Below are 24691 nucleotides of genomic sequence, written 5' to 3'. Positions count from 1 at the left end.
CCAGACGCAGTATAAGGAACGTTACCCTAGCGGCAACGTCCACCTACGAGTAGAATCACAAGGCCCACCCGGACCATGTGCCTCAGGCACCTGCCTATGTCCGCTCCACTAAGAGGTAAGGATACGGACTGCAGCCGAAGCTGTAAGGTATAAGAACGCTACCCTGCCGGTAGCACTCACCTAACATAGACAGAGAGATGCCTAGAGGGACGTGCACAGGGCGTCTACCCTCATGCATGAACCAAGAGGACTGAGCTCTGGGCGGCGTGCGTCAGGGTCTTATATAGACTCTGTGCCTCATCCAAGATGGAGGACACCAGAGCCAATCCGCTGCCAGAATGACAGCAATGACGTCACGCTGGCCTATCACCGAGCAAAGAGTCACAAGCACGTGACCAGCGACCAATTGGCATAGAAGGTGTCAGAGACATGTGACCATGTGTCACAAGCACATGACCAGTGGCCAATCAGCTTAGAAGGTGTCAGAGACATGTGACCTCGTGTCAGCGATGATGTCACCCGCACATGTGCAATGGCTCCAAGATAGGACTTATTCTCCAGCGCTTGCACATGTGCAGTAGCAAGAAATCCGGACATAGTCTCCAGAGCCACAGCAACCGTAACAAGGTGAGATACTTTGTGGCATTTGCACAGTAATGGCTTTCTTCTGGCGACTCGACCATGCAGCCCATTTTTCTTCAAGTGCCTCCTTTTTGTGCATCTTGAAACATCCAAACCGATAGTTTTCAGTGAGACCTGTATTTCAGTTGATTTTATTTGTGGGTTTTTCTTTACATCTCAAACAATTTTCCTGGCAATTGTGGCCAAAATTTTGTTGGTCTACCTGATCGTGGTTTGGTTTTTACAGAGCCCTGATTTTCTATTTGTTAATTACAGTTTGAACACTGCTGACTGGCATTAACAATTCCTTGGATATCTTTTTGTATCCCTTTCCGGTTTTATACAGTTCAACTATCTTTTCCCATAGATCCTTTAACAATTCTTTTGTTTTCCCAATGACTTACAATCCAGAAACGTCAGTTGGTGGATGAAAGATACAAGAGTCTGTCTGGATCCCAGAAACTCACTCAGCTTTTATGCACACGGCAAGAGGGAGGGGAATGGAAACCCATGACTGGGGAAGGGGGAGATGGTAACTCTTGACCAAACCTTCCGCTGGCCACTGGCTCCCCTGACCACCCTAAAGAGACTTCGCACCTATGCACCGAGCAGGATACCAGGGCACAGTTTGTGTAGTCAAAGGCTGAGACCTTCTACAGCAGGACACCACAGGACTGTCTGTCAACTGTGACACATCCGTGAAACTGGGTTTGATGGATGCCAAGAGGACGTTTCCCGCATTACTGCAATGGAGGAGGGATAATACTATGGGCATATTCCTCAGGGGTTGGTGTGCCGCCCCTGCAGTGGACCGAACCGCTCGGATCCGGGTGTGGTGATTACTCATGGCTCGAGGGTCTATGGACCCTGGGGCTAGGGTCCACACTCAAATGGAAAAGGGGGGTATTTACAGGGGATTGGTGTAGTTTGTGATGCCACCTGTGCTGTACGGTAATTGGGAGTACCGCCGCTGCCATTGGGAGTACCCAGGGTGATGGAGTGGGGCAGCAAGATGACGTTACTCTCCACGGGTAGGGGTAGGTCCCGGGACTCTGGATGGTGATGCGGGGGTGCAGTGCAGGGGTCAGTCGGGTACTCACTCAGCAATGAAGCAGACGCTGACAACAGGGTAAACCAAGTCTCTGACTCCCGTTGCCCCTCGAGGGGAGCTCATCTGGGTCCCGTCCCCTACAGTGCTGCCGGTGGTCCTTTACCTGCCTCCGTGCACAGAATTTAAAAGTGTTCAGGTAGCCAATCAGCTTGGAGCTTTCCAGGACCCGCTCTCTAGTATGGGTAGCAGAGGAGCTTGCACTCAGGAGCTGACGCTTGGGATTTCAGTGGGCTGCTTTGCTTGGAAAGCCCTATCCCCCTCATTGCGCTAATGCCCCTGATCTCTGAGCTTGGTGAGAACAGTCCATAAAGGCCCTGTCCTCCGCAGGTTAATTGCCGGGTCGCCTGAAGCTTCTCCCCGACCAAGGCTCCGTGTACCCGACATGCCTTCGGTCCCAGACCGGTGATAGGACCAGGCTGCTGACTGTCCTCCTTGACGGGTTCCAGGCACCTAGCCTCAATCCCCTGCGACCGGGGGTCCGACTCCTCTAGGTCCAGACCACCGTCTGCGACCTAGTCTGCGTCTCCCCTGGGAGCTACAACTCCCAGCTTCCTCAGAGCTCCTCACAGCTCGAGGGCTACCACTCAACTGACAATGACCCGAATAGTCCATGGCATCACATTGGCCTCAACCTCTTCGATCCAGTGAAGGGAAATCTTAAGGACACTGAGGACAGTTGTGTGAACAGTTTGGGGAAGACCCTTTTCTGTTATCCAGTGCACAAGTCCATAACAACATAGTCGGGGGAGTTTGGTGGGAAGAACAGAGCCACATCCAACAACCAAACCAGAGTTTGGGAACCCTCTTACCCAACATCACTGTCTGACCTCAAAAATGGTCAGGAATTTCCACAGATCCCTCTAACATCTTGTAGCAAGCCTTCGCAGAAGAGTGGGAGCTGTTGTAACTGCAGAGAGGCAACTCCATAGATGTCGGAAGGGAGGTGAGAATATCTCCAGGTTAAGCTGAAAAAAAAATAAAAATATATCGGTTAACGGTTGATGTGGCCATTTGGGGAAGTGAGTAATGGTGAAGAGAGGAAGCGTGTTGTGCAATATATCAAGTATGAAGAATGAGAATGGGCATTATTACTGCTGCACAATGGGATATAGCTCAGATTATCACCACGCAGAAAACAATTGAAAGGTCTCATTCCGACACCTGTTTTAAATATACCGTGTTTTTTACGGATGGAATACATTCCCATTATAGTCTATGGGGAATTTCACGTCTGTGCTTCTATTTTTTTGCCATTGGCATTGGGGATCGAATCGGGAACTGAAATTCTGGCCCCGCTGAAAATTATACCGGAAAGGTTTTGATCAAGTTTCATCACTTTTTAATGTCACGGATCAAATGAGAAAAAAGAAAAGCACACAAGTATTGTTAATTTTGTTGCTATTTAACCTTTCCTTCTTTTCTTTTTTTTTTTTTTTAATAGATCGGACTTTTACAAGCCCAGCATTACAAAAAATGGGTATTAAAAAAAATAATGGGGAAAAGGGGCAGTAATTTTAACTTTTATATTTTTATTATTTCTTTAAAAAAAATCACTTTCTATTATAATTGTTATTTTTTTTTAGAGATTTTTAAAAACTTTTTCTATTTTTTTTATTTATTATCATATCCCCATTAGGGGTTTTGACATGTCCAATTTTGATCCAAGTTAAAATTGGCAATACAAGTCTATAGATCTGTGAAAATATGGACAGCACAGGGATTCGTGTACGTCTACGTAATACCTGGTGTTCATTTGTAGACCCTTGCACCCACATGATGGATAGGAACCCTTTTGCACTGTCTTAGCTTTCAATATTTCGAGAAAATTGATAAGTAATTGGAAGCTCAGAAGCTGGCCCCACTCCCGAGGGTTACATAATCTCTAGCCAGAAAAAAAAAGCTCAACATTTTGCAATTGAGTTTTTCTCCCAATGTTACCATAACTGTTATACCTTTGTTAGTTCTCCTTTATAACCCACAAAGCATTGGTGAGGAGCTACCACAGATTTCCAGGAGAAGACACTAATCTATTGTAGATGTTACACCGGAGGGTGATGGTGTAATGTTTGTGGGTTCGGTCAGTGGTTAACTGAACGTTCTGTTATGTAATCTCCCTGCTGGTTCTTGAATATCATAATGGTTCATTATAACAGTTCATATAATTGTAGCCAGGGAGGAGCTTACTCAGATATTGGACTAAAAACCAAAGAGGTAGAATCCACCATGACTGAGAAGAAGAAGGCAACAGAATGTGGTGCTGAATCTCCTAGATAGAAAGTTTGGGTTTTACATTTTATTGAACAGTGACATCACTGAACTCTGGTGACATCACAACGGCTGGAGTCTTTAACTTTGATATATCAAGTGATACCACTGAACGCTGATGACATCACAGCTACTGAAGTCTTCAACTTTGATACAACGGTGACATCACTAAACTCCAATGACATCACAGCTGCTGGAGTCTTCAACTTTGATACAAAGGTGACATCACTGAACTCTGGTGACATCACAGCTGCTGAAATTTTCAATTGTGATACAACGGTGACATCACTGATCTCCGGTGACATCACAGCTGCTGGAGTATTCAATTGTGATACAACGGTGACATCACTGATCTCCGGTGACATCACAGCTGCTGGAGTATTCAATTTTGATACAACGGTGACATCACTGAACTCCGATGACATCACAGCTGTTGGAGTCTTTAATTTTGATACAGCGGTGACATCACTGAACTCCAGTGACATCACAGCTGCTGGAGTATTCAATTGTGATACAACAGTGATATCAGAGCTGCTGGAGTCCTCACCTTTGATACATTGGTGACATCACTGAACTCTGGTGACTTCACAACTGCTGAAGTCTTTAACTTTGACATATCGGTGACATCAAAGCTGCTGAAGTTTTCAACTTTGATACACCGGTGACATCGCTGAACTCCGGTGACATCACAGCTGCTGAAGTCTTCAACTTTGATACATTGGTGACATCACTGAGCTCTGGTGACATCACAGCTTGGAGACTCTTGAGACTAGGATTATGGAGATTCAAGGTTTGGCGTTCTTGCCCTGTATTTGGGTCACATGGACATTATTGGGGCTCTGTGTTACTTATACCATGACAATTCTTGAAGGCCATGCTCCAACTTACATCCTGTATATCAGGTAAGATATAGGTCACTGTTTAGATTGAGCAACCATTGTTGAGTGATTGAATGTGGGTGGCAAACCATCTAGTCTGTATTGGGAAGTCCTTATTCTTGCGGACAATAGATGATGGGGAAAGAAAGATTAAGCATGTTGGATTTCAACATGTTTGTTCTTTTTTTACCCCATGTGTCTAGCGGTGTCTTCCTCCCATCCTTCAGTCTATTGAGGACACGTGCACTCTTAACTAAGCCGAATATTTGGGTTCTCCATTGGCCAAATGAGTCTTTGCATGACAACTATCTAAGGTGCACCCTAAGTGTCCACCACATTCATAGTCCACAATAGCTAAGTCAAGGCCCTGCTCAGTTTTCGGTAACTCATGGTGTTTTAATCATTTGACAGCTTTTTACGTTGCCTTTCAGTGAAACTGGATCCTATTTCCCAGAATCCAATGTATTTACCACTGTCTTTATGTTGTCATCCATTCTTGGTAAGTGCTTGGAGTTGGACCACTTGTCCTGGGTCCTTTGCTTCCTGTAACAGTACCACACTAACCCCATTTATCTTCAAATTTAGGGGCCGCTACCATTTTTTTCCAATACAGATTCCTGGATATTCAGTCTGCAGCCATTCAAATTCATCGTTCCCCCTCCCAGAAGCTATTACTTCTAGTGGGATTGGCCTCTTGTATTGGGACGTCCGTTGTGGCAATGTTTCAGGTGGGTGGACCCATCTAAGACCCTTCCATTGGACCCACGATTTCCTAAATTTATAGATGATATAATTCTGTCTGCCTGAAGCCACCACTAGGGGGAGCACACTTTATCTAAGCTAGCATTAAACTAAATGGGAGCTATATACATCTGTATTCAGTGAGCTCCCTCTAGTGGAGGCTGCTTTTCCAATTCTTGAAGCCCCCAAATTTGAGAGATTCAACGTTCTCTCCCCAAAAATGTCCCAAAATAGACACTCCACTGGATTTACCCATCAAAACATGGACTGTTGGCAAGATTCAATTAGTGACACCTTATCCTATGTTCCCCAGAGCTCTTCTTTAGATTGAAGGGTACTGGAAACCAACATTAAGTACAAAAATGACTCCTTAGGATATTTTTAAGAAGGTTTCATCATGAATTACCATTTTCAAATAGTATTGATCAGATGATCGCCCCAGGTCCCGATTTTGCCACTTCCAGCAAAGCTTTTTCATAGCAGTGGCCTCTAGAGGGGAAATGTGGTATTACATGGCGATCATTCCGATAAATGGCTTTTCTTATAATTAAAGGGTAGCTGGAGTCCTCCAAAGTGGAATCCGCTAATACATTGTGGCACTACCTTCTGGATCTGAGGGGTCCATAGTGGATGACACCTCAATGTGGACTAGTAATCCAGACAGATGATATATAACATTTTATATTTGAGACATCTGATATGTATATTCATGTTACAGGTAGAACATTTCCCTGTGATCCACAGGACCGGAGCTTTTATATCATTGGGATTTGGTGCTGTGTACAACGTGTGTCAATCAAAATTCCTATATCAGATGTCTCTGAGCAATCTGTACATGTGCCATATAAGAATGGCGCTATCCCTCATAATGGCCGGATCACTCATTACATGTATCCTTTGTAAAATGCAAGTGCTAAAGTTATTCTCCAGTGTTATTTCCTTTACATGTCCTTTTTTCAGTTTTTCTCTTTAAAATAACTCTTATCTACGAACTGTGTACCAGAAGACATTGTAAGAAGGTATATATTTTTAATTATTATTATTATTCTATAAATTGTCATCTATCACATGCTAACGAACAAAAAATGTAAAGTAATGTACTGATTAAGTCTACCACTAGGTGGAGCCCTACCAGAATCCTGCAGGTGACTAAAAGTATAGGCTTTGTGTTTTACTTTGTTCATACACAAGTTTCTTTTCAACAGCACAACATGAGGCCAAGCATGGTACTGCAAGTAAAAAAAAAAGGATCTTGGGCAGTCCATCTAGTATAGCAAATAATAAAGTGGGGTAACTCCGGCACACTACTATTTCCCATAAAGATCATGGAGACATAGAAAATTGAAGAAAAATCTTTTTTCTTTATTTTTGCTCGTGAAAAAGGTGAAAAGGTGAAACAGTGCTATACAAAAGTCCGCCACGACGTTTCGGCCACTTGGCCTTCCTCAGGTCGGACAAGCTTATATTAGAATTTAGTGTGGTATAGACGGGAGCATCAACTGAGATTATAATGTTGGTAATAGGTCACTCTCTTGTAAGGAGGGCGTGAAGGGTACGGTGTTCTTGTGGTCCCTGCAATATGGTGACTGGAAATTAGACGTGGGGACACCACGTACCATCAAAGGCACAGAACCTGATCATATGTCCGTGCGATCCATATGTGCCATAGGAATGCTCGGGTACTCAAGAAACCCTTTGTTCAAGGTAGGTTATTGCTCAAGTAGCAAAGTAATCAGGAATTAGAGAGCAGAATGTGGTCAAAGGAAGGAGATGATGGAATCTGTTCCAGTTAGTTGCCTATGACTCCAATGGTTAAGGAAAAGGTCCAGGAGAAATGTGGGAGTCCGGGCGAACTAGCGGCATATGTCAGAGGTGCTGGGGAGCTGTACCATGCGTCCTGTCTGTCCTGTACAGCTCCCCAGCACCTCTGACATATGCCGCTAGTTCGCCCGGACTCCCACATTTCTCCTGGACCTTTTCCTTAACCATTGGAGTCATAGGCAACTAACTGGAACAGATTCCATCATCTCCTTCCTTTGACCACATTCTGCTCTCTAATTCCTGATTACTTTGCTACTTGAGCAATAACCTACCTTGAACAAAGGGTTTCTTGAGTACCCGAGCATTCCTATGGCACATATGGATCGCACGGACATATGATCAGGTTCTGTGCCTTTGATGGTACGTGGTGTCCCCACGTCTAATTTCCAGTCACCATATTGCAGGGACCACAAGAACACCGTACCCTTCACGCCCTCCTTACAAGAGAGTGACCTATTACCAACATTATAATCTCAGTTGATGCTCCCGTCTATACCACACTAAATTCTAATATAAGCTTGTCCGACCTGAGGAAGGCCAAGTGGCCGAAACGTCGTGGCGGACTTTTGTATAGCACTGTTTCACCTTTTCACCTTTTTCACGAGCAAAAATAAAGAAAAAAGATTTTTCTTCAATTTTCTATGTCTCCATGATCTTTATGGGAAATAGTAGTGTGCCGGAGTTACCCCACTTTATTATTGACTGTTTTCTCCAGAGCACCTACGCGAGGTGAGGCGAGGTCTTTTTCACACGGCATCTAGTATAGCAGTCCCACTGGGTAACCTGTTTTAGATAATATGTTATCTAAAAATATAATTACATTTTTCCCTCTGATTCACATTTAGATCTGTGATACGTCAGCAGTGATATCTGAATGGCTCTCTGTTCTCACATTTATGCTGCATTATCTTACATACTGTAAAGATTTCCAGGTTTGTACATGAGACATGACCAGTATAGTTCATTATTTTCTATAGTATATACCTGAAGGAATACATTGTAAATAGGAGCAGTATTATAGTAGTTATATTCTTGTACATGGGAGCAGTATTATAGTAGTTATATTCTCGTACATAGGGGCAGTATTATAGTAGTTATATTCTTGTACATGGGAGCAGTATTATAGTAGTTATATTCTTGCACATAGGAGCAGTATTATAGTAGTTATATTCTTGTACAGAGGAGCAGTATTATAGTAGTTATATTCTTGTACATAGGGGCAGTATTATAGTAGTTATATTTATGTACATAGGGGCAGTATTATAGTAGTTATATTCTTGTACATAGGGGCAGTATTATAGTAGTTATATTCTTGTACATAGGGGCAGTATTATAGTAGTTATATTCTTGTACATAGGGGGTAGTATTATAGTAGTTATATTCTTGTACATAGGACCACTATTATAGTAGTTATATTCTTGTACATAGGGGCAGTATTATAATAGTTATATTCTTGTACATAGGGGCAGTATTATAATAGTTATATTCTTGTACATAGGGAGCAGTATTATAGTAGTTATATTCTTGTACATAGGAGCAGTATTATAATAGTTATATTCTTGTACATAGGGGCAGTATTATAGTAGTTATATTCTTGTACATAGGAGCAGTATTATAGTAATTATATTCTTGTACAGAGGAGCAGTATTATAGTAGTTATATTCTTGTACAGAGGAGCAGTATTATAGTAGTTATATTCTTGTACATAGGGGGCAGTATTATAGTAGTTATATTCTTGTACATAGGACCACTATTATAGTAGTTATATTCTTGTACATAAGGGGCAGTATTATAGTAGTTATAGTCTTGTACATAGGGGCAGTATTATAGTAGTTATAGTCTTGTACATAGGGTCAGTATTATAGTAGTTATAGTCTTGTACATAGGGGCAGTATTATAGTAGTTATATTCTTGTACATAGGAGCAGTATTATAGTAGTTATATTCTTGTACATAGGGGCAGTATTATAGTAGTTATATTCTTGTACATAGGGGCAGTATTATAGTAGTTATATTCTTGTACATAGGGGCAGTATTATAGTAGTTATATTCTTGTACATAGGAGCAGTATTATAGTAATTATATTCTTGTACAGAGGAGCAGTATTATAGTAGTTATATTCTTGTACAGAGGAGCAGTATTATAGTAGTTATATTCTTGTACATAGGGGGCAGTATTATAGTAGTTATATTCTTGTACATAGGACCACTATTATAGTAGTTATATTCTTGTACATAAGGGGCAGTATTATAGTAGTTATAGTCTTGTACATAGGGGCAGTATTATAGTAGTTATAGTCTTGTACATAGGGTCAGTATTATAGTAGTTATATTCTTGTACATAAGGGGCAGTATTATAGTAGTTATAGTCTTGTACATAGGGGCAGTATTATAGTAGTTATAGTCTTGTACATAGGAGCAGTATTATAGTAGTTATAGTCTTGTACATAGGGGCAGTATTATAGTAGTTATATTCTTGTACATAGGAGCAGTATTATAGTAGTTATATTCTTGTACATAGGGGCAGTATTATAGTAGTTATATTCTTGTACATAGGGGCAGTATTATAGTAGTTATATTCTTGTACATAGGGGCAGTATTATAGTAGTTATATTCTTGTACATAGGGGCAGTATTATAGTAGTTATATTCTTGTACATAGGGGGCAGTATTATAGTAGTTATATTTTTGTACATAGGGGGTAGTATTATAGTACTTGTATAATATGTATTTCTCTTTTTTGATTTAGGATCTGTGTATAAAATGGAAATGGAACAAATGTGACATTATAACCTCAAGAAATAGGATTTGCATAGAAACAAAGCTTTCAGCCTTGCAGGAAGATATATAAGTAAAACATAATATTATCTTTGGGGGTCCATCTCTCAATAAGAATGAGGGTTGAGGGAAGATATGCCCCTGTTGTCTGCCAGCACCTGCAGGACCATTGCTGAAGTGTGAAGTAGGAGGACCATCCTGTCTGTGTAATACTATCATACTAGAATATAACATGTGCATCCAGCAGGTGGCAGCATCATCCTCACAGAGACAGTGTGACAGACTTTCTTGCCTCTTTGCCGCCAATCAGAAGGTAGAACAAGAAATGGAAGATTTTTGATACAGGAATAAAAACAGGAAAAACATGGAGAAGCTACGTGAAAATGAAACACAACACTGAGGATTACTAAATCCAGGAGCCATGGAAATCAAATGCTTTATAATTACAAAATTTAATAACTGACTGGTATTATGGAAGATTTATCAAATTTAGCTAAAAAAAAGGAGCAAATCATGCGCCAAAACCAACACTTTTTTATATATATATATATATATATATATATATATATAAAGTGTTGGTTTTGGCGCATGATTTGCTCCTTTTTTATATATATATATATATATATATATATATATATATATATATAAAAAAAGTGTTGGTTTTGGCGCATGATTTGCTCCTTTTTATATATATATATATATATATATATATATAAAGTGTTGGTTTTGGCGCATGATTTGCTCCTTTTTTTAGCTAAATTTGATAAATCTTCCATATACCAGTCAGTTATTAAATTTTGTAATTAGAAAGCATTTGATTTCCATGGCTCCTGGATTTAGTAATCCTCAGCGTTGTGTTTCATTTTCACGTAGCTTCTCCATGTTTTTCCTGTATATATATATCTCAGCCCCTTTTAATCCTTGAGATAAATATTCTAAAGACAAAAAATATAATAAAAATGTCAAACTTGCTATTTTTTTGGTCGCCTAATAAATTACACAAAAAAATATATAGATATATATCTATCTGTATATATATATATATATCTATATATAAATAACTACTGATATATATATATATATATATATATATATATTTATGTGCTATACAGTATATATGCATACTGTATTCAGATATGTTATATTTTATTTTTATTAAAAAAAGATGCCATAATCGCTAAAAAAACCCAATATATATATATATATATATATATATATATATATATATATATAATATATATATATATATATATATAGATATATATATATATATAGATATATATATACGGTATATATATATATATATATATATATACGTATATATATATATATATATATATATATATATATATATATATATATATATATATATATATATACATATATATATATACAGTGCCTTGCAAATAGAGGGGGAGCCAGCACTGCCTGAGGATGGCATGCAAAAAGTTATGCAAAAGCCTGACTTTGGTTTGCATATTCCTTCTGTTTCTATCTACATATATATATACAATTTGGTGTCTGTTCAGACACAGCTACCACGCCCTTTCCACAGGCATTGTTATTTGAGCACCATATGCTTGGGCCTGTTCCGCCTTCATTCATGGCTGCTGGGTGGGCACTGTGAGGGCTAGTTCTGACATTGTCCCAGTATGTGCGGCACTCAGCTGCAACTGCTGGTTCGTGGACTGCCTTTATTCGCATTTTAGCCTGTCTTTGCAGGGAGCAGTTCTGACATGTATCAGATATATGTGTGCTTCAATATTATTATTATTATTATTATTATTTATTTATTTATAGAGCACCATTGCTTCCATGGTGCTGTACATGAGAAGGGGGTTACATACAGAATACATATATAAGTTACAGTACACAGACTAGTACAGAGGGAAGAGGGCCCTGCCCTTGTGGGCTTACATTCTATAGGATTTTGGGGAGGAGACAGTAGGTGGGGTGTAGGTTGGGCGGCAGCTCCGCATGGTGGTGGGGCGGCAGCTTCGCACGGTGGTGGGGCAGCAGCTATGCTGGTGATGGTGAAGCAGTGAGGTGATTGAAGGTTATAGGCATTTCTGAACAGATGAGTTTTCAAGTTCTGTTTGAAGTTTGCAAATGTAGTAGATAGTCTGACATGTTGAGGCAGCGAGTTCCAGAAGACTGGGGATGCTCGGGAGAAGTCTTTGAGTCGGTTGCGTGAGGAGCGAATGATAGAGGAGGAGAGAAGGAGATCTTGGGACGATCAGAGATTGCGTTTTGGAGTGTAGCGAGAGATTAGTTCAGAGATATACGGAGGAGACAGATTATGGACGGCTTTGTAGGTCAGTGTTAGTAGTTTGAATTGGATACGGTGGAAGATTGGGAGCCAATGGAGGGATTTGCAGAGAGGAGAAGCGGGGTGGTATTGAGGAGAGGTAGGTCATTCGGGCAGCAGAATTAAGGATGGACTGGAGAGGAGCGAGCGTGTGAGCAGGGAGACCACAGATGAGGATGTTGCAGTAGTCGAGGCGGGAGATTATGAGGGCATGCACTAGCATTTTTGTAGATTGGGAATTGAGGAAAGGACGGATTCTGGAAATATTTTTGAGTTGAAAACGGCAGGAGGTGGTCAGGGATTGGATGTGTGGTATGAAGGACAAGGCAGAGTCAAAGGTCACTCCAAGGCACCGAACTTTGTGTGCTGGGGAGAGCGTGATGTTATTTATTGTAATAGATAGATCAGGTAGAGAGTGTTGGTGAGACGGAGGAAAGATGGTCAGTTCAGTTTTGGCCACATTGAGCTTTAGGAAGCGAGAGGAAAAAAAGGAAGATATAGCTGATAGGCACTCTGGTATTCTGGACAGCAGAGAAGTGACATCTGGACCAGAGAGGTAGATCTGAGTGTCATCGGCATGTAGGTGGTATTGGAAGCCGTGGGACTTTATGAGTTGTCCCAGGCCAAATGTATAGATGGAAAAGAGTAAGGGTCCCAGGACAGAGCCTTGAAGGACACCAACAGAGTGAGGACGGGATGAAGAGGTTGTGTGGGAGAGAGGGATCTGTAGTAGCAGGGAGTGGTCGACAGTGTCAAAGGCTGAGGACAGGTCTAGAAGCAGGAGTATAGAGAAGTGGTTGTTAGCTTTGGCAGTAAGTAAGTCATTCGTGATTTTAGTCAGGGCAGTTTCAGTAGAATGATGTGGACGGAAGCCGGACTGTAGGTTGTCAAAGAGAGAGTTAGAGGAGAGGTGGGAGGAAAGTTCAGCATGGACATGCTGTTCCAGGAGTTTTGAGGCGAATGGGAGTAGTGATGTGACGCCCTGGACAAGCCAGGGGTCACAGGCAATGACATCACCACACCCTACACCCCGGTTAGGTACATCAAAGCTAGACCAGAAATCCTTGTTGCCTTCCCCAGGGGCTGATGTCCACACCAGGGGGTGGAGCCAGGCGGTTGGTCTCCACCCACCAAGGAGTTCACAGTCCTGGAGGAGGGAAAACACAGGCAGTTAGGGAGAGAGGCAGAGCTTGAGTGCAGAGGAGTTAGTAGGAGTCGAATGGTAGAGGAGCAAGTGTGAGGAGAAAAGTGACAGCAACAGAGCCTGAAGTTGGTCCGGGTGTGTGCCCCGGAAGGAGACAGCAAGGTTAGCAGACGGCGGTGACCGTCTGCAGGAGTGGCCTATCGGAGGTGCCGTGAGGACCGTGGACGGGTGGTGACCCGGCGGTACCGGACCGGTACAAAAGGAGAAGCCAGCACCATTGGCAGGGGCCTTTCGGATCCCGGCAAGGCTAGGAGTCGCCGTAAATTTGCCAAATCCGTCAGTGAAGGGGACCTCCGGGTTTCCAAACAACTAAGTCCCGATTGAAAGCAACAGTCCAACCGTATGAGAGAGACACCGCCACCGCCAAGGCACCAGTTTCTCAGGGCCAGCGCCTGCGGGCAAAGAGGGGCTCCTCCGGCCCATATCCAAGTCGGGGAGCGGGTTACCGGTGGGAACCCATCGCTACCAACATTACACTAGGTGCAGGGAAAGAGACAGTCACCGTTAACTACTGGGGAAAAGCAACAGCAGCCGTCCGTGGGAACCGACTTTCCAGCCGTGTGTTTTACCGAGAACTGTGTCACCGTCTCAGGCTGAGTGAGTACCACCGTGCCGTGAGGCACAGCGCTGCCCCCCCGCGACCCTGCACCTCACCAGGCCCCGCACCTGGCCTGCCATCCCTCATCCTCCACCCCATCACTGGGCCCCAGGACAACCAACCCCCTACCCACGGAGGGGAGAACTAACAACTCTGCTGCTCCCTGTCACCGCTCCCGGGATCCCCATACAGAGCAGCGGTGGTGTTACCAAAAATCACCACAACCGTGGGTGGTGTCACGGACAATAAATCCCCAAAACCAAACCCCTTTTCACTCACGGGCGAGGAGCGCCGCTCGAGTCCCCGGGATCCGGCCCATCGCTCGAGCCACCGAGCAGCAGCGGCCGCAGCAGCAGCGGCGGCCGGACCCGAGCAGTGGGAGAGCGCAGCGTCCCCTCCTCCGCCCGCGACAACTTGGCGTCACGAACAGGATCTTACCGCTCTGCCGTTGGGTAGAGGTGCGCCTTGTTACCGCCGGAGGTGTCCGGCCAGAAAATTTCAGAAGCCGGCATCTTTGGCGCGAAAAGTTCCCGCTCAAGCGTCTCCTCGAGTAGTGGAGGCGCGAAGGCCAAAACCCCGCCCCGATAGAGGAGGAGCCGGAAAGAGGCTACGGGGGACGAAATGGCGGCTGGCCGCATGTAGCCGCGGCTATAAAGGCAGGGACGCCAGGACTTTGCAGCCATCTTGTTCCTGGGAGAGGCCGCCACCAAGATGTTTATGCCATCCCATAGCACCGTAGCCCCCACGCCTGGAACCGCGGCGTGGGTGGAGATCCGGACCGCGCAGCTCTACCAGAGGCTGCAGGTCAAGATGCAGCTCCTCATGGAGGAGTGGGAGACCGACATGGCGGAGGTCATAGCGGCCGTGCGGAGATGCGAGGAGGAAGCTGTGGAAGGGAGGGTGAGTGACCCACGCCCCAATGCCCTTGAAGGGCCGGTCATCGCGGCTGCGGGACCCGGTCTAAGCCCTCTCACCCTGCTACCTTCCTCGCCACCCGTCCCGGAAGCCGTGACCCCGCCACTAGGCCCGCTGCCACCCCCACCGGTAGCGATACCCCACATGCCCGCCCCGGCGGGCCGACCAGTAGCCGGAGCCTGTAGCCGACCGGAGGTGCTGCCGTGGAAAGCCCCGAAGCCCGAACCGGAGGCGTCCCCCAAGAAATCCCCTGAGCCGGAGCCGGTGGACCGCTCCGTAAAGAAGGCCCAGCAGCGGAAAGCCCCTGTGCCCGTCCCCCACACCTCGGCTGAGGTTGCGCCGGGTTGTCGCTGCAAGGCGGCGTCCAAGGCCAAGTCACCGCAGGACCTGCCGCCCAGATCGCCAGTAGTGGGCAGTATTCAAAAGGTCTCGCAGGGCCCGACCCGTGCGCCGGAGCTCGCAGCAGCGCCATATTGGGAGAGGGAGCCAGTACCGCTGGGCCCGGAAATCGAGGAGAGGGAAAGAAAGAAGGCCGCGATGGTGGCCCGTACAATCCGGAAGAAGTAGAGCCTGAGGCAAGCGACCTTCCGTGTCCGGGGCCCGCTGTATGAGGGGCAGGTGAGGCGGTTTGATGTCCGCCGGGGCTATGGATTCATGTATGAACCGGGCCTGGAGGCCGAAGTGTTCATAGCCCGACGGGATGTGAATGCCCACCTCCCAGAGGAGCACCCAGGCTGCAACCTGATGCCAGGGGACCTGGTGCAATACACCCGGCACTGTGGGGAGAGGGGGTGGTTTGCGCTGGATGCAAAGCTAAGGGGCAGCCAGGAGGCCCGTGTGAGTGCCGCGCCCCTCCCCCAAAGTGATGCCGAGGACTCTGAGTAGGGCAGCAGAGCACCGTTGTCACCGTGTCCGTTGGGACCATCTACGTGTGTTTTAAAGTTTTAAAAGTTTTTGAAGAATGAAAATGAGTGATCAACCGAAGTTCACCTGATTGTCTACTACTGCTGATTGAACCGGTCGTTGCCGGCACTGTTGTCCCCGTGGGGACCGTTTAAAGTTGCGTAAGGGACTCCTTACGGACAAGCCCGTGAACTTGCAGGGCAACCACAAACTTGTGGGATGTAAATAAAAATGTTGTTGCAGCTTCCACCGTTGCCACCTCCGGAGAGGCAGATTGGAGGGAGGGCCCGCAGTGGAGTAGGCTGGGGCCCAGCCACCACCGGAACCGGTGGCTACCCTCTGGGGGTTCCAGGGGATCCCCATGGACGTGGGTCCCCTGGAAAGGACAGATCCCGCTCGGGTAACTTGGTGCAGGACTAGGGTCAAGGGGTGCTGCCTGTTTTTCTTAGGGGCAGCATCAGGGCCAGGTTACTTGGGTGGGAGAGAGAGGAAGCCGTAACCATTTGAAACTGTTACTGTAACGTTTAAGAAACGTGCCTCCCGTTGTGGGATGAAGTTAGTATAATTGTATGTGTTACCGTTTTCTTATCTTTCTACAGAAAAATAAAACCGGTGTTGGACGGGCAGCCCGCGGACGGTCTGCATTTTGCTAAGGGGGAATGTGACGCCCTGGACAAGCCAGGGGTCACAGGCAATGACATCACCACACCCTACACCCCGGTTAGGTACATCAAAGCTAGACCAGAAATCCTTGTTGCCTTCCCCAGGGGCTGATGTCCACACCAGGGGGTGGAGCCAGGCGGTTGGTCTCCACCCACCAAGGAGTTCACAGTCCTGGAGGAGGGAAAACACAGGCAGTTAGGGAGAGAGTTCAGCTCAGGCAGAGCTTGAGTGCAGAGGAGTTAGTAGGAATCGAATGGTAGAGGAGCAAGTGTGAGGAGAAAAGTGACAGCAACAGAGCCTGAAGTTGGTCCGGGTGTGTGCCCCGGACGGAGACAGCAAGGTTAGCAGACGGCGGTGACCGTCTGCAGGAGTGGCCTATCGGAGGTGCCGTGAGGACCGTGGATGGGTGGTGACCCGGCGGTACCGGACCGGTACACAAGGAGAAGCCAGCACCATTGGCAGGGGCCTTTCGGATCCTGGCAAGGCTAGGAGTCGCCGTAAATTTGCCAAATCCGTCAGTGAAGGGGACCTCCGGGTTTCCAAACAACTAAGTCCCGATTGAAGGCAACAGTCCAACCGTATGAGAGAGACACCGCCACCGCCAAGGCACCAGTTTCTCAGAGCCAGCGCCTGCGGGCAAAGAGGGGCTCCTCCGGCCCATATCCAAGTCGGCGAGCGGGTTACCGGTGGGATCCCATCGCTACCAACATTACACTAGGTGCAGGGAAAGAGACAGTCACCGTTAACTACTGGGGAAAAGCAACAGCAGCCGTCCGTGGGAACCGTCTTTCCAGCCGTGTGTTTTACCGAGAACTGTGTCACCGTCTCAGGCTGAGTGAGTACCACCGTGCCGTGAGGCACAGCGCTGCCCCCCGGCGACGATGCACCTCACCAGGCCCCACACCTAGCCTGCCATCCCTCATCCTCAACCCCATCACTGGGCCCCAGGACAACCAACCCCCTACCCACGGAGGGGAGAACTAACAACTCTGCTGCTCCCTGTCACCGCTCCCGGGATCCCCATACAGAGCAGCGGTGGTGTTACCAAAAATCACCACAACCGTGGGTGGCGTCACGGACAATAAATCCCCAAAACCAAACCCCTTTTCACTCACGGGCGAGGAGCGCCGCTCGAGTCCCCGGGATCCGGCCCATCGCTCGAGCCACCGAGCAGCAGCAGCCACAGCAGTAGCGGCGGCCGGACCCGAGCAGTGGGAGAGCGCAGCGTCCCCTCCTCCGCCCGCGACAGTGATATGGGGCGATAGCTGGCAGCAGAGGTTGGGTCAAGGGAAGGTTTCTTTAGGATGGGTGGGTTCAATATGGTTCTGCTTTTAATTTAATTAGTTAGCCATATGGCACATAAAAAATATAAATATAGAGTTAGGACCCCCCTATAGAGATTTGCCTTGACGTTGGCAGGGGCGGCTCAAATTATTGATCAATCATTTGCTAAAAATCTCAACTTGCATTATAGTACAGTTGGAATAATTGTGAATTTACACTAAATTTTTTTTTTTTGCATGCCATTTTCAGGCGGTGCTGGCTCCCCCTCTTTGAAGTGTCTTGCGAATGTATTCGACCCCCATGAATTTTTCAACCTTTTCCCACATTTCAGGCTTCAAACATAAAGATAAAAATGTTAATGTTCTGGTGAAGAATCAACAACAAGTGGGACACAATTGTGAAGTTGAATGATATTTATTGCTTATTTTAAACTTTTTAAAAAAATAAATAACTGAAAATTGGGGCGTGCAATATTATTCATCCCCTTTAAGTTAATACTTTGTAGCGCCACCTTTTGCTGCGATTACAGCACAAGTCGCTTGGGGTATGTCTCTATCAGTTTTGCACATCGAGAGATTGAAATTCTTGCCCATTCTTCCTGTGTAAACAGTTGGAGCTGAGTGAGGTTGGATGGAGAGCGTTTGCGAGCAGCAGTTTTCAGCTCTTTCCACAGATTCTCGATTGGATTCAGGTCTGGACTGTGACTTGGCCATTCTAACACCTGGATATGTTTATTTGTGAACCATTCCATTGTAGATTTTTCTTTATGTTTGGGATCATTGTCTTGTTGAAAGACAAATCTCCGTCCCAGTCTCAGGTCTTTTGCAGACTCCAACGGATTTTCTTCAAGAATGGTCCTGTATTTGGCTCTATCCATCTTCCCATCAATTTTAACCATCTTCCCTGTCCCTGCTGAAGAAAAGTAGGCCCAAACCATGATGATGCTACCACTATGTTTGACAGTGGGAATGGTGTGTTCAGGGTGATGAGCTGTATTGCTTTTACGCCAAACATATCGTTTGGCATTGTGACCAAATAGTTTGATTTTGTTTTCATCTGACCAGAGCACCTTCCTCCACATGTTTGGTGTCTCTCAGGTGGCTTGTGGCAACCGTTAACCCCTTAACGACCCATGACGTACTAGATACGTCATGGATCGTGTTCCGGTAAGCCCCGCCCCCTGCCGCCGGCGGGCGGCGGCGATCGGCGCACATATCAGCTGTTATCAACAGCTGATATGTGTGCCTGCTAGCCGCGGGTGGAATCGCTTCCACCCGCGGCCATTAACCCCTTACATTTCGCTGCCAAAGTCTTGGCAGCGATATGTATATGGGCGCCGCCATGACAGTGACTTACCCCGCCCCCGCCGGAAGTCACGTGACATGATCACGTGACTTTCGGCGGTTGCCATGGTAGCACAGGGTCATGTGATGACGCCTGTGGCTAACATGAGTCACTTCCTCTCAATGCCGGAATACAGCCGGCATTGAAAGTGAAGCAGCAAATCTGCAGTTCTCAGCTCTGTAGCTGAGATCTGCAGATTGTGCAAAGCGATCGGATTGCTGATCGCAATAGTCCCCTAGGGGGACTAGTAAAATAAAAAAAAAAAGTAAAAAAAAAAGTTTTAAAAAAAATAAAAAAACCTAAAAGTTCAAATCACCCCCCTTTCACCCCATTGAAAATTAAAGGGTTAAAAAAAATAAAAAATACACACATATTTGGTATCGCCGCGTTCAGAAATGCCCGATCTATCAAAATATAAAATCAATGAATCTGATCAGTAAACGGCGTAGCGGCAAAAAAATTCCAAACGCCAAAATTACGTTTTTTGGTCGCCGCAAATTTTGCGCAAAATGCAATAACAGGCGATCAAAACGTAGCATCTGCGCAAAAATGGTACCGTTAAGAACGTCAGGTCAAGACGCAAAAAATAAGCCATCACTGAGCCTCAGATCCTGAAAAATGAGAACGCTACGGGTTTTGGAAAATGGCGCAAAACGTGCGCCACGTTTTTCGGACAAGCTTGTGAATTTTTTTTAACCCCTTAGATACAAGTAAACCTATACATGTTTGGTGTCTATAAACTCGCACCGACCTGAGGCATCACACCCACACATCAGTTTTACCATATAGTGAACACGGTGAATAAAATATCCCAAAAACTATTGTACAATCCCAATTTTTTTGCAATTTTTCCGCACTTGGAATTTTTTTGCCATTTTCCAGTACACTATATGGTAAAACTTATGGTTTCATTTAAAAGTACAACTCGTCCCGCAAAAAACAAGCCCTCATATGGCAAGATTGATGGAAAAATAAAAAAGTTACGCCTCTCGGAAGAAGGGGAGCAAAAAACAAAAACGCAAAAACGGAAAGTGCCCGGGGGCTGAAGGGGTTAAACAACACTTTTTATGGATATCTTTGAGAAATGGCTTTCTTCTTGCCATTCTTCCATAAAGGCCAGATTTGTGCAGTGTACGACTGATTGTTGTCCTATGGACAGACTCTCCCACCTCAGCTGTAGATCTCTGCAGCTCATCCAGAGGGATCATGGGCCTCTTGGCTGCATCTCTGATCAGGCTTCTCCTTGTTTGAGATGACATTTTTGAGGGTCGGCCGGGTCTTGGTAGATTTGCAGTGGTATGATACTCCTTCCATTTCAATATGATCGCTTGCACAGTGCTTATTGGGATGTTTAAAGTTGTGGAAATCTTTTTGTAACCAAATCCGGCTTTAAACGTCTCTACAACAGTATCACGGACCTGCCTGTTGTGTTCCTTGGTCTTCATGATGCTCTCTGCGCTTTACACAGAACACTGAGACTATCACAGAGCAGATTACACACAGGGGATTATATTTATCATCATCAGTCATTTAGGACAACATTGCATCATTCAGAGATCCTCAATGAACCTCTGGAGTGAGTTTACTGCACTGAAAGTAAAGGGGATGAATAATATTGCACGCCCCAATTTTCAGTTTATTATTTTTTATAAAAGTTTAAATAAGCAATAAATTTCATTCAACTTCACAATTGTGTCCCACTTGTTGTTGATTCTTCACCAGAACATTAATTTTTTTTTATCTTCATGTTTGAAGCCTGAAATGTGGGAAAAGGTTGAAAAATTCAAGGGGGCCGAATACTTTCGCAAGGCGCTATATAAATAGATATACGTTTTCTGTATGACACTGTGGTTACAAGGCCACCTGTTCTTCTCGTTCTTTAAAGAAGTGCAGCTTCCCCAAATAGCAGTAAAAATAATGTAGTTGTGACCCTTCCCGTTTCTCTGAATCCCAGTTGATGTAGTGTAAACCTCACCACATTTAATTAGATGGGGACCTAATGCAGTGCCCAGTACATGAAGCCGTTTTTACCAGCAAATTTTTTCAGGGGTTTTTTTAGGCTTTTTTTGTTGTGTATATTTCTTTTATCAACAAGAGTTAAATCTCCAACTCATACAGAATACTAATAACCGCAGCAAAGAATGGCCGAGGTCATCTTCATCATCTGTAAGTATCATCATCACCTTCTAATGACAAGCAGACCCTTCACCGATCATATAAGCTGAAAGATCTCTGCACATAACATCATGGTCTTCTGCTCTGTTAATAATCGTTTTATACAGGTTAATCGTTTTTTGTGCTTTTTTAATGTTTTTTGTGTGTTTTAATCTGTTTTTGCATTACAAATTAAATATAATATTTTTTTCCCATTTTTTTTGCATATGTTTTGATTATTTGAATTGCTTTCTTTGCTGCTTTTTTTCAGGCCATTTGGCTTTTTCCCTCTTGAAGCGATTGGTTTTCATATGAGACAATTTTATATATATATATATATATATATATATTAATATTTATGTTTGTGTATGTGGGGAAAAAAAGTGTTTAGTTAGCCCCCAATTGTGCAAGTTCTCCCACTGATAAGGATGGTAGACCTGTAATTGACATCATAGGTGACCACAACTATAGAGACAAAATGAGAAAACAAATCCAGAAAATCACCGCGTCTGATTTGGCAAAATTTTATAAATTATTGTGGAAAATAAGTATTTGGTCAATAACAAAATTTCATCTTAATATTTTGTTATATATCCTTTGTTGGCAATGACAGAGGTGAAACGTTTTCTCTAAGTCTTAACAAGGTTGGCACTGTTGATGTATGTTGGCCCATTCCTCTGTGCAGATCTCCTCTACAGCAGTGATGTTTTGGGCCTGTCTGAGATCTGGAGACTGGATTGGCCACTCCAGGACATTCATATGCTTTTTACAAAGCTACTCCTTCATTGCCTGGCGGTGTGCTTGGGATCATTATCATGCTGAAAGACCCAGCCACGTTTCATCTTCAATGCCCTTGCTGATGGAAGGAGGTTTGCACTCAAAATCTCACGATACATGGCCCCATTCATTCTTTCATGTGCACGGATCAGTTGTCCTGTTCACTTTACAGAGAAACAGCCCCAAAGTATGATGATGCCACCTCCATGCTTCACAGTAGGTATGGTGTTCTTTGCATGCAACTCAGCACTCTGTCTCCTCCAAACATGACTAGTTGTGTTTCTACCAAACAGTTCTACTTTGGTTTCATCAGACCATATGACATTCTCCCAATACTCTTCTGGATAATCCACATGCTCTCTAGCAAACTTTAGACGGGCCCGGACATGTACTGGCTATAGCAGGGGGACACGTATTGCTCTGCAGGATCTGAGTCCCTGATGGTGTAGTGTGTTACTGATAGTAGCCTTTGTTACGGTGGTCCTAGCTCTATGCAGGTCATTTACTAGATCCCTCCCGTGTAGTTCTGGGATTTTTGCTCACCGTTCTTGTGATCATTTTGACAGCATGAGGTGAGATCTTGCGTGGAGCCTCAGATCGAGGGAGATTATCATATAGATTGGTCTAGTATGTCTTCCTTTTTCTTATTATTGCTCCCACAGTTGATTTCATTACACCAAGCTGCTTGCCTATTGCAGATTCAGTCTTCCCAGCCTGGTGCAGGGCTACAATTTTATTTCTGGTGTCCTTCGACAGCTCTTTGGTCTTCACCATAGTGGAGTTTGGAGAGTGACTGTTTGAGGTTGTGGACAGGTGTCTTTTATACTGATAACAAGTTTAAACAGGTGCCATTACTACAGGTAATGAGTGGAGGACAGAGGTAATGAGTGGAGGACAGAGGAGCCTCTTAAAAGAAGTTACAGGTCTGTGGGAGCCAGAAATCTTGCATGTTTTTAGGTGACTAAATACTTATTTTCCACCATAATTTGCAAATAAAATCTTGCAAAATCAGACGCTGTGATTTTCTGGATTTTTTTTCTCATTTTATCTCTCATAGTTGTGGTCTATCTATAATATCAATTCTAGGCCGACCTCATCTTTTCAAGTGGGAGAACTTGCACAGCTGGTGGCTGACTAAATACTTATTCTCCCCCACTGTATATAAGTAAAAAAAAAAAAAATAATATATATACACAATGAGGAAAATAAATATGTGATATGTTGCCGATTTTGCAAGTTTTCCCACTTACAAAGACCTTGAAATGCTTAATGCTTCTTGCGGAGCCCCTCTTTAGTTGCCCTGGCTCTGTGTTTCATGTCATTGGCATGCTGGAAGGTCCAACGAAGACCCATCTTCAATGCTCTTACTGAGTGAAGGAAGTTGTTGGCCAGAATCTTCTGATACATGACCCCATCCATCCTCCATTCAATACAGTGCAGTTGTCCTGTCCCCTTTGCAGAAAAGCACCCCCACGGTATGATGTTTTCACCCCCATGCTTCACTTCTGGAATGGTGTTCTTGAGGTTGTACTTATCCTTTTTCTTCCTCCAAACATGGCGAGTAGAGTTGATTCTTAAAAGTTTTATTTTGGTCTCATCTGACCACATGGCCTTCTCCCATACCTCCTCTGGATCATCCAGATGGTCATTGGTGAATTTCAACCAGACCAGGACATGTGCTGCTGACATAAGGAGAGGGACATTGTATGCCCTGGATGATTTTAATCATTGATGGCATAGTGTGTTACTAACAGTGATCTTTCAGACTGTGGTCCCAGTTCTATTCAGTTCATTGACCAGGTCCTCTGGCGTCATTCTGGGCCGATTCCTGACATTTCTCAGAATCATCCTTACTCCTGAGGTGAGATTTTGCATGGAGCCCCAGACAAGTAAGATTGACAGTCAACTTCTGTTTCTTCCATTTTCTAATTGTGCCAACAGTTGTTGTCTTCTCACCAAGCTGCTTGCCTATTGTCCTGTAGCCCATCCCAGCCTTGTGCAGGTCTACAATGTTGTTCCTGGTGTCCTTAGACAGCTCTTTGGTCTTGGCCATGGTGGAGAGGTTGGAGTGTGATTGAGTGTGTGGACAGGAGTCTTTTATACAGGTAACAAGTTCAAACAGGTGGAATTAATAAAGAGGTAATGAGTGCAGAGTTGGACCTTCTTAAAGAAAAAATAACAGGTCTGTGAGAGACAGAATTCGTGCTGGTTGGTAGGTGATAAAATACTTATTTCTTGCAATAAAATGCAAATTATTTATTTGAAAATCATACAATGACATTTTTCTGGATTTTGGGAGAATTCTGTCACAGTTGAAGTTGCCTATGTT

General features: G+C 44.6%; 3 protein-coding genes across 9 annotated transcripts in view; 2 read left to right on the top strand and 1 right to left on the bottom strand.

The window, feature by feature from the left end:
- The window catches only part of LOC142257710 (T-lymphocyte surface antigen Ly-9-like), a 93194-nt gene that overhangs the window by 42484 nt on the left and 26019 nt on the right, over window positions 1-24691 (bottom strand). For 3 of the 7 annotated variants that reach the window (XM_075329846.1, XM_075329849.1, XM_075329845.1), the window contains exon 2: window positions 2542-2697. The exons of 3 other annotated variants lie outside the window; for them this stretch is intronic. The gene's annotated coding sequence lies outside the window, so the exon portion shown is untranslated. The remainder of the gene's footprint in view (window positions 1-2541; window positions 2698-24691) is intronic. One more of the 7 variants, XM_075329850.1, reaches the window with a different exon arrangement.
- On the top strand, window positions 4587-10577 carry LOC142257908 (DNA damage-regulated autophagy modulator protein 1-like). The gene is made up of 7 exons (XM_075330189.1): window positions 4587-4899; window positions 5307-5374; window positions 5461-5603; window positions 6335-6506; window positions 6577-6635; window positions 8283-8369; window positions 10184-10577. The coding sequence occupies exons 1-7, from the start codon at window positions 4775-4777 to the stop codon at window positions 10283-10285; spliced, it is 756 nt and encodes a 251-aa protein (XP_075186304.1). The 5' UTR covers window positions 4587-4774; the 3' UTR covers window positions 10286-10577.
- The window catches only part of LOC142257606 (high affinity immunoglobulin gamma Fc receptor I-like), a 39249-nt gene continuing 36130 nt past the window's right edge, over window positions 21573-24691 (top strand). Inside the window, exon 1 of the mRNA XM_075329743.1 lies at window positions 21573-21597. Within this exon, the coding sequence (XP_075185858.1) occupies window positions 21573-21597 (25 nt within the window). The remainder of the gene's footprint in view (window positions 21598-24691) is intronic.

The sequence above is a fragment of the Anomaloglossus baeobatrachus genome, chromosome 12 (genome assembly GCF_048569485.1).
Source record: "Anomaloglossus baeobatrachus isolate aAnoBae1 chromosome 12, aAnoBae1.hap1, whole genome shotgun sequence".
Taxonomy (NCBI): domain Eukaryota; kingdom Metazoa; phylum Chordata; class Amphibia; order Anura; family Aromobatidae; genus Anomaloglossus; species Anomaloglossus baeobatrachus.
This window is presented reverse-complemented; position numbering and strand designations above follow the sequence as displayed.